The 12,289-nt window shown below is 41.6% G+C and overlaps 1 protein-coding gene and 1 long non-coding RNA gene across 4 annotated transcripts in view; one reads left to right on the plus strand and one right to left on the minus strand.

Annotated features, from left to right (window-relative positions):
- LOC110497419 (uncharacterized) lies at nucleotides 1–11,300 on the minus strand. Its single transcript, XR_016488854.1, has 7 exons — nucleotides 10,866–11,300; nucleotides 3,975–4,055; nucleotides 3,656–3,845; nucleotides 3,069–3,244; nucleotides 1,899–1,965; nucleotides 1,498–1,600; nucleotides 1–1,388 (listed from the first exon to the last, which is right to left on the minus strand). It is a non-coding gene; the product is annotated as an uncharacterized LOC110497419 (long non-coding RNA).
- stra6l (STRA6-like) overlaps nucleotides 9,712–12,289 on the plus strand; it is a 24,898-nt gene continuing 22,320 nt past the window's right edge. For 2 of the 3 annotated variants that reach the window (XM_021573516.3, XM_090210599.1), the window contains exon 1: nucleotides 9,712–9,906. In XM_021573516.3, coding sequence (XP_021429191.1) covers nucleotides 9,902–9,906 — 5 coding nt within the window. In that variant the 5' untranslated portion in view covers nucleotides 9,712–9,901. The remainder of the gene's footprint in view (nucleotides 9,907–12,289) is intronic. The other variant, XM_021573513.3, reaches the window with a different exon arrangement.

The following is a 12,289-nucleotide window of genomic DNA, read 5'->3' on the forward strand; positions in this document are numbered from 1 at the left end:
TTAATTGGCAAATGTATTTATTTTGAAATGTCGAACATGTTCTAATTGTTTGTTGGAGTTTCCCATGACTCACACAGTAGCCACACTATAATAACCCATTAACAAAACATGAAAGTTCAGATTTTCACAGAGAAAATAAGGAAAGGCAACACATTCGATCAACAACAACAAAAAGCATCTCTGAAACCTTTACATTCCATGGCCATTGCTTGATGTACACTAGTGTAGAGCAACCATACAATATTTGAAAACCAAAAGTAAAGCTGCCTTCAAATGCTCCTTGAAAAGGTGAATGATCAGAGCTGAAATGTCACAACTCGTAAATGTGGGTATCAAAATCTCAGACTTTCCCAATTGGAAATTGGAGCGGGGTTATTTCAGAGTTGGAAACTTGCATTAGGATTATGGTGAAAGCAGTACTGCACAAAGCTCTGCCAATCGGGCAGCTTGAGGGACAAACGGGCCAATTAGTAGGTGGACGTCATGACACCTCAAAGATTCATACTAAGTCAGTCAGTAGATGTTTCTACTGTGTTGCATTATAACCGCTGCAGCCTCTGCAATAGCGCGCTGCCCTCTTTACTCAGCACCTCTCGTACTGTATGCACAGGTGACAGAAGTTTACATACTCTATTGACACAGGCCTCCCCTTGACTTCACTTACTTGACTTCTTTCAGCTCCTAGTGGAGCAAAGGGCCTCAACGGTGCATCTCCAGTTAACTCTGTTCTGGACAGTTTCCTTGACCTCATTCCAGGTGGTTCCTGCCTTCTTCACAGGGCCGGATTTACGAACGGGCACGCGCCCCGGGGACCCCAACCCCCAGAGGGACCACTGGAGGTCAGGGGCCCCCCAGACAGCATATTAACATGTCATAAGCCATGGACAAATATGTAGAATTGCCAGAAAACAGCTTTAAATCTGAAACATTTTCTCAGCGTCATAGCAAAATGTGTAGAATATTATGAGCAAACCGCACATTCAAATCAAAGTTTATTTTGTCACGTGCGCCGAATACAACAGGTGTAGTTGACCTTATAGCGAAATGCTTACTTACAGGCTCTAACCAATAGTGCATAAAAGGTATTAGGTGAACAATAGATAAATAAATCAAAACAGTACAAAGACAGTGGAAAACAGTAGCGAGGCTATAAAAGTAGCGAGGCTACATACAGACATCGATTAGTCAGGCCCAAGATCCAGCCCTGCTAGTTCATCTCTTCCTCATTCATCCTTTGTCCACGTCTTCTTTATCTTTGGGTGTCATCCCCACATCTACTGTAGTCTTTGTGAACAGGTCATGCTTTTCAACTGCGACAACTTCGTACTCGAGAGAGTGGAGGCCATCAGTATCCATCGTCTTTAACGTAATGATCTATTCTCTTGAACCTGCAGGAAAAAATAATCAACTGTCATCAACATTTGGAGTATAGTTGGGGAACAGGTGGTAGTTCAAAACTGGAGGGGGAACTTAGTGAATGCGGTTCTAAAGCTTTACCTCTCAGGATTGTCGTTGTTATTTTAGTCTCTTTCGTGATGGATCATTCGGCATTTTCCGACTACGCTGTCCGGACGAGGGATGGACATTCCTGTTATTCACCCTATAAGACCAGTGAAAGGAATTTGATTAAATTGATTAAGAGAAGAAGAAAAAAACTTTTAACAAAAAGCATCCTCTCCAGCACCACCGCAATGTCAACATAATGTGGCAATGGCAGGTTTCTATGTTTTGTAGTCGAAAAGATAAGTGTTAAGTGAAAGATGTGTTTTCGATGACATCATCCGGAGATACTGATGACATCATCCAGTGTGCATCATGTGATTTTACGAGCAGGCAAAAGTTAGTAAGATCAAGAGTTACGATGTGGTACATGTTTAGGAGGTTAAACATTTTCTTACCTGTTGAAAATGTCATCTTCACCACCCCAGCCCCAGTAGCTGCTCGGAAAGCCGTTGATTTTCATGACTGTCACGGTCGTCATAAAGAGGAGACCAAGGCGCAGCATGGTAAGCGAACGTACTTATTTAATAGCAGAACGAGCACTGAACAAAACTAACCATGAAGCAATATGGCTAGTGCAGAACAGGCAACTAAACATAGAATAACAACCCACAAAATAACCAAGGAATATGGCTACCTAAATATGGTTCCCAATCAGAAACAACAATAAACAGCTGCCTCTGATTGAGAACCAATCCAGGCAACCATAGACATATAAACACCTAGACTAACAAACCCCTAGACATACAAAAAACCCTAGACAATACAAAAACTAAACAAACCACCCTCGTCACACCCTGACCTAACCAAAATAATAAAGAAAACAAAGATAACTAAGGTCAGGGCGTGACAATGACGCTGCTCCTTACTCAACGATGAGACACCACCAAAGAACTGATTATCGGGTAAACTATGGATGAGAGGAAGACAATCAAAAAATCGATATGCTCAATCAGAAAAAACAGATATGCTAGATATGCGAGGAGCTGTGATAGCCACGCGTTGGACATGACGGGCTCTCCCTTGGTGGTCCACTGCAGCTCCGTGAGTGGATCACTCAGAATAGTGGGTTGGATTCCCGGTGCCAACAAAATGCATGCATGCATGTCACTTTGGATAAGAGTGTTTGCTAAATGTCAAATATATATTATGGCATATTATATTATTACTGTTCTGTCGTGCTGTGGCCTCCGATGCTAGGAATTGAAGAAGTGTTAGGGATCTATTCAATCCGTAGCGCTAAAGTTCTGCGTTGTAGCCAGAGTTACATTTAAAAGCAATGTTCCTGTGTTAGTGGAGACTGCATTCCCGGGGAAACCCTGCATATGTCGGTTCCATCGGGAAATACCTTCACATTTAAATGGCGTAATCTCTAACGCTTCAGCGATACAGATTGCATCGAGCCCTTAGAGTCCTTTCCCCCCCTGGGTAATACAGTAGGTATGAGGAAACATTAACAACCACTGAGTCAGCATTTAATCATTTAAAGTGATAGTTCACTCAAAAATAAAGGTTATCTTTCGAGGTCGACATCGTACTGTGGCACTGCAATAGGACATCACACGTACTTGTCCATGGAGACAGACAGGTGTCTGGGCTGGCTGAAGCATTTGTAGGGGTTGCGGTCATCCATGGGGATGATGTCCACGCCACTGAACACAAAGCAGTCGTAGTCATACTCTTTCAGGGCCTCAGCATAGCCAATGTTCACCAGCTTGGCCCTGTTGAACATGTTCTCTCCATCCTAATAAAGGTAAAAGGCATCCTCAAGATGAAAATTAAACATCTTACTGTAAACCAATCAAATGTAGATTTAACATGTCACAAAGTGCTATACAGAAACCCAGCCTAAAACCTCAAACAGCAAGCAATGCAGATGTAGAAGCATGGTGGCTAGGAAAAACTCACTAAAGAAGCAGGAACCTAGAGAGGAACTAGGCTCTACATCATTTAAGGGACATATTTCTGGAAACACATTAGGCCTAATTCTGGTCTTAATAGCATGCTGAATGGATAATCTTCATTGTATTATCTATTTAGTGCAGGACTAGGCTTAATCTGTTTCCCGGAAACAGGTCCTAAGTGTTTCATTCAAGTGTTTAAATGTAAGTGTTAAATTTAAGTTTTACATTTCCAAATGTGTGTTGTACTGTACCTCATTGATAACATAGATGCCATAGTTCAGCTGTTGGCGCTGTAAGACAGGATGGAGGTAGTGGAGTCAGAACTTAAGGTGCTCTTCACGATGGCGGAAGGGGATGTTGAGAGCAACCTTCTGGAGGGCGATGCAGTCATGTGGTTTGTAGCGACCACCTCCCTACAGACCTGGCGTAGAGAACTCCACCCTGAAAGGCCCCACTGACGTTAAATGAACTTAATCTTTTCATGTGGCGACTTGATGCCCTTAGAAGTGGTATCAGTACTATTGGTATTGATAGGGAATTGTATTTATTGTTTTTCATGTTACCATGTACCAAGAAGTGGAGAGGGATCTGGGCATTTCTTGAATTCCTCGGTCACAAAGGGGGTTTTGTGGGTTTTGGTCTCTGTAGTTTCTGAAAAATCAAATATTAAATTGGTTCAGGTGCTGGTGTAACAGTATAGCTTCCGTCCCTCTCCTCGCCCCTACCTTGGCTCAAACCAGGGACCCTCTGCACACATCGACGACTGACACCCACGAAGCAGCGTTACCCATCGAGCCACAAAAGCCGCGGCCCTTGCGGAGCAAGGGGAACAACTACTTCAAGGTCTCAATCGGTGACGTCACCGATTGAAACGCTATTAGCGCGCACCACCGCTAACTAGCTAGCCGTTTCACATCGGTTACACTGGACAAAAGAAAATGTGAGTAAAGTAATGACTTGCTATAGTATTATTTAGACCCCTGGGATAGTATTATTTAGACCCCTGGGATTTCTTCAAATGTTATTGTGTTACAAAGTGGGATTCAAATGGATTTAATTGACATTTGTTGTCAAATGTACACAAAATACTCTATAATGTCAAAGACTTTAAAAATATTTTTTAAGATAACAAAAAAAATGCATAACTAAAATATAGTTGATGCATCAGTATTCAGCCCCTTTGTTTAGCCAAGCCTAAATTAGTTCAGGAGTAAAATTTGTCTTAACAAATCACATAGTAAGTTACATGGACTCACAATTTCTGTTGGTGTCCATTTTGAAAGTGCTGAATGAATAGGCCTACCTCGTCACAGCTTGTTTGCTTGCACTTGCTTATACTTGGAGCTAAGTGTTAATGATATAAGAGCACACATTATGAATTTGCTGAACATGAATGTAATAATGTTTGTGTATGGTTCATGATTGTTGGAGAATGTAGTTCTTATCTACACAAATCCACAAGGAGTCAGTAGAAACGTTATTTATTTAAGCAAGTCAGCCATATTAGGTGTAGCAGTGGTAAGGATTCACTCCATGTTGCTGAAAGGAAAGCTCTGCTGTTGGGACAGCTTTATGTAGACCCTAACAGTTCATGGGCACTCTTTGTCTCCGTTATAGTGCAATTAATGTATAGTTTAGTGTTGTGTTGTGTAGTGGCTTTACTAGCATGCGTAAAAATAAAATGGCTGAGTTTGCCCCACCAACTGGTCAGACTCAGAAGGCGAGCACACCATCCACCGCTTCCAAGCATATTACTCGCCAATGTACAATCTCTAGATACAAGGTGGACAAAATTAGGGCGCGAGTTGCCTTCCAGAGAGACATCAGAGATTGTAACATTCTCTCTTTCAAGGAAACATGGCTCACTCGGGATACGTTGTCAGAGTCGATACAGCCACCTGGTTTCTTCACACATCGCGCTGACAGAAACAAACATCTCTCTGTAAGAAGAAGGGCGGGGGTGTATGCCTTATGATTAACGACTAATGGTGTAATCACAACAACATACAGGAACTCAAGTCCTTTTGTTCACCTGACCTTGAATTCCTTAATATCAAATGCCGACCGCATTATCTTCCAATGAAATTCTCTTCAATTATAGTCACAGCCGTGTATATCCCCCCAAGCAGATACCTCATCGGCCTTGAAAGAACTTCACTGGACTCTATGTAAACTGGAAACCATACATCCCGAGGCTGCATTTGTTGTAGCTGGGGATTTTTACAAAGCTAACCTAAGATCAATACATATCAGCATATCGAATGCGCGACACGAGCTGGCAGAATTCTGGATCATTGCTACTCTAACTTCTACGAGGCATACAAAGCCCTCCCACACCCTGCCTACGGCAAATCTGACCATGAATCCCTTTTGATGCTCCCAGCCGAAAGACAGAAACAAAAACAGGAAACGCCCTTGCTCAGGTCAATACACTGCTGGTCTGACCAACCACGTTTTAAGATTGCTTCGATCACGTGGACTGGGATATGTTCTGGATAGCCTCAGACAACAACATTGATGTATACGCCGACTCGGTGAGCGAGTTTATTAGCAAGTGCATCGGAGATGTCGTACCCTCTGTGACTATTAAAACCTTCCCTAACCAGAAACCGTGGATTAATGGCAGCATTCGCGCAAAACTGAAAGCGCGAACCACCGCTTTTAATCATGGCAAGGCGACTGGAAACATGACCGACTACAAACAGTGCAGCTATTCCCTTCGCAAGGCAATCAAACAAGCAAAGTGTCAGTATAGAGACAAAGTAGAGTCGCAATTCAATGGCTAAAACACAAGACGTATGTGGCAGGGTCTACAGTCAATCACGGATAACAGGACAATACAATGCCTGCTACCAAAGCCTGTGGGCTCTCCTTCTCCGTGGCCAATGTGAGTAAAACATTTAAACGTGTTAACCTGGACTTTCTGACGGGCCGCCCCAGGTGGTGAAGGTAGGAAACAACATCTCCCCCACCACTGATCCTCAACATTGGGGCCCCACAACGGTGCGTTTTCAGCCCGCTCCTGTACTCCCTGTTCACTCATGACTGCATGGCCATGCATGCCTCCAACTCAATCATCAAGTTTGCAGACGACACTACAGTGGTAGGCCTCCTTACCAACAATGACGAGACGGCCTAAAGGGAGGAGGTGAGGGCCCTCGGAGTGTGGTGTCAGGAAACCTCTCACTCAACATCAACAAAACAAAGGAGATGATCATGGACTACAGGAAATAGCAGAGGGAGCACCCCCCCATCCACATTGACAGGACAGTAGTGGAGAAGGTGGAAAGTTCCTCAGCATACACATCACGGACAAACTGAAATGGTCCACCCACACAGACAGCATGATGAAGAAGGCCCAACAGTGCCTCTTCAACCTCAGGAGGCTGAAGAAATTTGGCTTGTCATCTAAAACACTTTTACAGATGCACAATTGAGAGCATCCTGTCGGGCTGTACCACCGCTTGGTATGGTAATTGCACCGCCCTCAACCGCAAGGCTCTCCAGAGGATAGTCTGCGCAATGCGTCACCAGGGGCAAACTACCTGCCCTCCAGGATACCTACTGCACCCGATGTCACAGGAAGGCCAAAAAGATCACCAAGGAGAACAACCACCTGAGCCACTGCCTTTTCACCCCGCTATCATCCGAAGGCGAGGTCAGTACAGGTGCATCGAAACTGGGACAGAGAGACTGAAAAACAGCTTCTATCTCAAGGCCATCAGACTGTTAAACAGCCATCACGAACATAGAGAGGCTGCTGCCAACATACAGACTCAAATCTCTGGCCACTTAAATGAAAAGGTATCACTAGTCACTTTAAATAATGCCACTTTAGTAATGTTACATATCCTAAATTACTCATCTCATATGTACAGTGGGGCAAAAAGTATTTAGTCAGCCACCAATTGTGCAAGTTATCCCACTTAAAAAGATGAGAGAGGCCTGTAATTTTCATCATAGGTACACTTCAACTATGACAGACAAAATGAGAAAAAAAATCCAGAAAATCACATTGTAGGATTTTTTATGAATTTATTTGCAAATTATGGTGGAAAATAAGTATTAAGTATAAGTATATTACAGGCAACTCTCATCTTTTAAGTGGGAGATTATGCACAATTGGTGGCTGACTAAATACTTTTTTGCCCCACTGTATATACTGCATTCTATACCATCTACTGCATCTTGCCTATGCCGCACACCATTGCTCATCCATATATTTAAATGTACATATTCTATTCATCCCTTTACATTTGTGTGTATTTGTGTGTATAAGATGGTTGTTGTGAATTTGTTAGATTACTTGTTAGATATTACTGCATAATCGGAAACAAGAAGCACAAGCACTTCGCTACACTCGCATTAACATCTGCTAACCATGTGTATGTGACCAATAAAATTCGATTTTGATTTGAAGATTTACATGCTAAAATCGCCACCACGACATTTGTACATTTTGAAGTGAAAAAGTGTTGATTCTTTGAAGTGAAGTGTTTGAACTTCTTTTAATAGTTAAACTAGACTTCAAAATAAACGCGCGTCTCATGAACTAATGGTGATTAATCACATCAGAATCCTGCAATAAAGAGGGGAAGGGTTTCTGTCCGTAATGTGTCTGTGTTTCTGTTGTATTCTCAAATGAACATTTCCTTGTTGTCAGGCTGTAAGATCTCCGATCTCTTTTATTTGATTGTCACTGTCTCAGTATATCAGCTATTTGAATCCATTTAGCAGCTTGATATACGGCTTGCATCACCAATGCAGCCACAGGCCTACAGTATGATTGCATTACTGGCCTGATGGTCATCTGAAGCAAAGAGTAGCTACAGTGCATTCGGAAAGTATTCAGACCCGTTGACTTCTTCCACATTTTGTTACGTTACAGCCTCTTTCTAAAATTGATTAAATTGTCCCCCCCCCCTCATCAATCTACACACAATACCCCATAATGACAAAGCAAAAACAGGTTTTTAGAAATCTTTGCAAATGTAAAAAAAAATTAAACAACGGAAATAACACATTTACATCAGTATTCAGACCCTTTACTCAGTACTTTGTTGAAGCAACTTTGGCAGCGATTACAGCCTCGAGTCTTCTTGGGCACAGCTATTTTCAGGTCTCTCCAGAGATGTTTCAAAAGGGTTCAAATCCGGGCTTTGGCTGGGCCACTCAAGGACATTCAGAGACTTTCCCCGTGGCCACTCCTGCATTGTCTTGGCTGTTTGATGAGGGTCGTTGTCCTGTTGGAAGGTGAACTTTCGCCACACTCTGAGGTCCTGAGCACTCTGGAGTAGGTTTTCATCAAGGATCTCTCTGTCCATTGCTCCATTCATCTTTCCCTCGATCCTGACTAGTCTCCCAGTCCCTGTCACTGAAATACATACCCACAGCAGGATGCTGCCACCACCAAAGTTCGCTGTAGGGATGGTGCCAGGTTTCCTCCAGACGTGGCACTTGGCATTCAGCCCAAAGAGTTCAATCTTGGTTTCATCAGACCAGAGAATCTTGTTTCTCAAGGTCTGAGAGTCCTTTAGGTGCCTTTTGTCAAACTCCAAGCGGGCTGTCATGTGTCTTTTACTGAGGAGTGGCTTCCGTCTGGCCACTCTACCATAAAGGCCTGATTGGTGGAGTGCTGCAGAGATGGTTGTCCTTCTGGAAGGTTTTCCCATCCCCACATAGGAACTCTGGAGCTCTGTCAGGGTAACCATCGGGATCTTGGTCACCTTCCTGACCAAGGTCCTTCTCCCCCGATTTCTCAGTTTGCCCAGGCGGGGAGCTCTAGGAAGAGTCTTGGTGGTTCCAAACTTCTTCCATTTAAGAATGATAAAGGCCACTATGTTCTTGCTTCAATGCTGCAGACATTTTTTGGTACCCTTCACCAGATGTGGCTCGATACAATCCTGTCTCAGAGCTCTATGGACAATACCTTCAACCTCATGGCTTGGTTTTTTTCTCTGACATGCACTGTCAACTGTGGGACCTTATGTGGACTCCAAACAAGTTGTAGAAACATGTCAAGAATGATCAATGGAAACAGGATGCACCTGAGCTCAATTTTGACTCTCATAGTCTGAATACTTATGTAAATAAGGTATTTCAGTTTGTTTTTTTATACATTTGTAAAAATGTAAAAAAAAAAAAAAAAACAGTTTTCGCTTTGTCATTAGGGGGTATGTAACTGACAATTTACCTGTAAGTCTATGTCGTTGTTTTTTGTTTGAATTGTTTACGTGTTCGCTATGCGGGGGAGACAAACGGAACTACGTGGCTAATAACTGTTGTAACGGGGATCATTATCGTAGCAACACACCTTTGGAGTGAAGGCAATACCTCGCTGTGTTAGCAAAATTTCCATGTCTTCGGGTGTAGTTCGTAAAGGTTGAAGTGTGTATGTTAGGATGGAAACGTTAGAATAATTAAGGATGAACCGTGAATTCATGCCAGGAATAATAAGTGTGAAGTTTTGATTTCCTCCCTTCTGTAATAAGCAGCCAATGAGGTATTTTTCCTTTGTTCATGTGTTTTAATCTGATACTGTTATTGCTCCGGCTAAACTTTTTTTGTATGTAAGCACTTCAGAGTTATGTTACCAAGCTAATAAGTCACTCGTAAGACCAGAAGGTTGTAAGACTGTGCTTAACTGTATTTTCATTTACTTTATAGTTCTCACGGAAGGTGATAATTCTGACTAAAACTACAGAATAAAGCCGCCAGTTAAAATCACGGAACCGTTGTGCTCGTGGTTACTGGAGGGGGCTACAGGGTATTTATTGTATGTAGATTGATGAGGAAAAATGTTTATTTCATACATTTTAGGTATAAGGCTGTAACGTGAATTTTTTTTATTTCATACATTTTAGGTATAAGGCTGTAACGTAACAAAATGTGGAAAAATGAAAGTATGAATTACTTTCCGTATGTGCTGTACATTTTGTTCCTGCGCTCTCAAGGGACGCCACATGATACACACAACCGCTTCTACGGGCATATGGGGAGGGTTCTTAAAATGTAGCATCCAATCAAAATCATGTCAGCGGACCATTCAAACCGTTTTTACGATACAAAATTCTCCAGACCCCCAAGGGAGGCGTGACAACAACGTGATTTTGGAGGTATGGTAACGTGAAATGAACACATGGGTAACCTGAGAATCATGATGTTACATCATTCATACTTGTTAGTCATACCAAATTCACTATATATGTATTTAATGTACTTCTACTATGTGAGTCAAGAAATAAAACGCTATATGAAAGCTATGATCAAGCTATGATCAAATTATTTAATCAACAATAGCCTTTTAGCTTACTATGCCATACATGTGCCATGAAATGACATCATTAAGAAAATCTTTAGCTTATTTTCAAATGTCTTCACCTGATTTTGAAAAACATAATCATAGTGTCAGAATATCCATATATTTGCATATATTTAGAAGTTATACAGCACATTACTTACTATTTTCTTTCATTATTTGTTCCTTTTCCGAAGTGACTGCAAGCGGATAACTCTATAATAGACTCCTGATTTTATTAATCCACCTTCAGTTTGGTTATCCTTCAAACTGGACAGCAAAGCATTCCTACTCGATTCAGTAACATTTGAGTACCAGAAATATACTGAGAAATATAAGAGACCTAAAAGCAAAAGCCTGCAGAATAGTTTTTTCACCATCTCACCGGTGTGTGCCGTGAATCACAAGCTACAACACAAAAGTTTACTGGTAACAAGCTTCCCCACAACACTCATTGGTACGCTCGACCTGCCCGGCCAGTTTTTCTGCCAACATTTGACATCAGACTACAAAACAACAATTTACCAACTTTATGTCTTTTGTGAGGCACTTTAACGTCACATAAAAACCAACCTGTTGACAAGCCTCTGAACAAACCTGACAGTATTGGTATCTTGCCTTCTTAGTTTCTACCGGCACCAGCCACCACTGGGCTATGGCTGAGAGAAACTATTATTTTCCTGTATTTGATTTATTGTGGATATTGATTGATATGGAATAAACATGATTGTATGTGCCGGAAGACACAGACAGATGCATTCCCTTTACGGGAAGGGAACAGGTGTTAACCAGATATGCTTAAGTAACATATTTAATTAAGTTATTGTCACGTGTTAAGTCTATAATTATCTGTTGTAACTACAGTGCCTTTAGAAAGTATTCACACCCCTTGAATTCTTCCAAAATAATTGTGTTACAGAATTTTAAATGGATTAAATTGAGATTTTGTGTCACTAGCCTACTAACAACACCCCATAATGTCAAAGTGAAATTATGTTATTAGATATTTTTACAAATTAATTAAAAATGAAAAGCTGAAATGCCTTGAGTCAATAAGTATTTAAACCATTTGATAATGGCAAGCCTAAATAAGTTCAGGAGTAAAACTGTGCTTAACAAGTCACATGCTACATTGCGTGGACTTACTCTCTGTGTAACAATAGTGTTTAACATGATTTTTAAATTACTTTGTCATGCCTGTTCCTGCTCCTCCTCTGGCGCCAGGCTACCCTTCATTACGCACACCTGCCACCATCATTACGCGCATCAGTACTCATTGGACTCACCTGGACTCCATTACCTTGTTGATTTCCCCTCCTATATATGTCTGTTCCTCGGTTAGATTATTGTGTCAGTATTATTGTCGTTTTGTTTTCTCCTGTCCAGACACTGTCCGTATTCTGTTTCTCTCCGTTTTTCATTAAATGTTCACTCCCTGTACTTGGTTCTCATACATGATTCCATGTGTTATTTCATAGTTTTGATGTCTTCACTATTATTCTACAATGTAGAAAATAGTAAAATTAAAGAAAACCCCTTCAATGAGGTGGTGTGTCCAAACTTTTGACGAGTACTGTATATTTATTAA

The sequence above is a fragment of the Oncorhynchus mykiss genome, chromosome 19 (genome assembly GCF_057628025.1).
Source record: "Oncorhynchus mykiss isolate SJ-2025 chromosome 19, ASM5762802v1, whole genome shotgun sequence".
In the NCBI taxonomy this organism is placed as follows: Eukaryota; Metazoa; Chordata; class Actinopteri; order Salmoniformes; family Salmonidae; genus Oncorhynchus; species Oncorhynchus mykiss.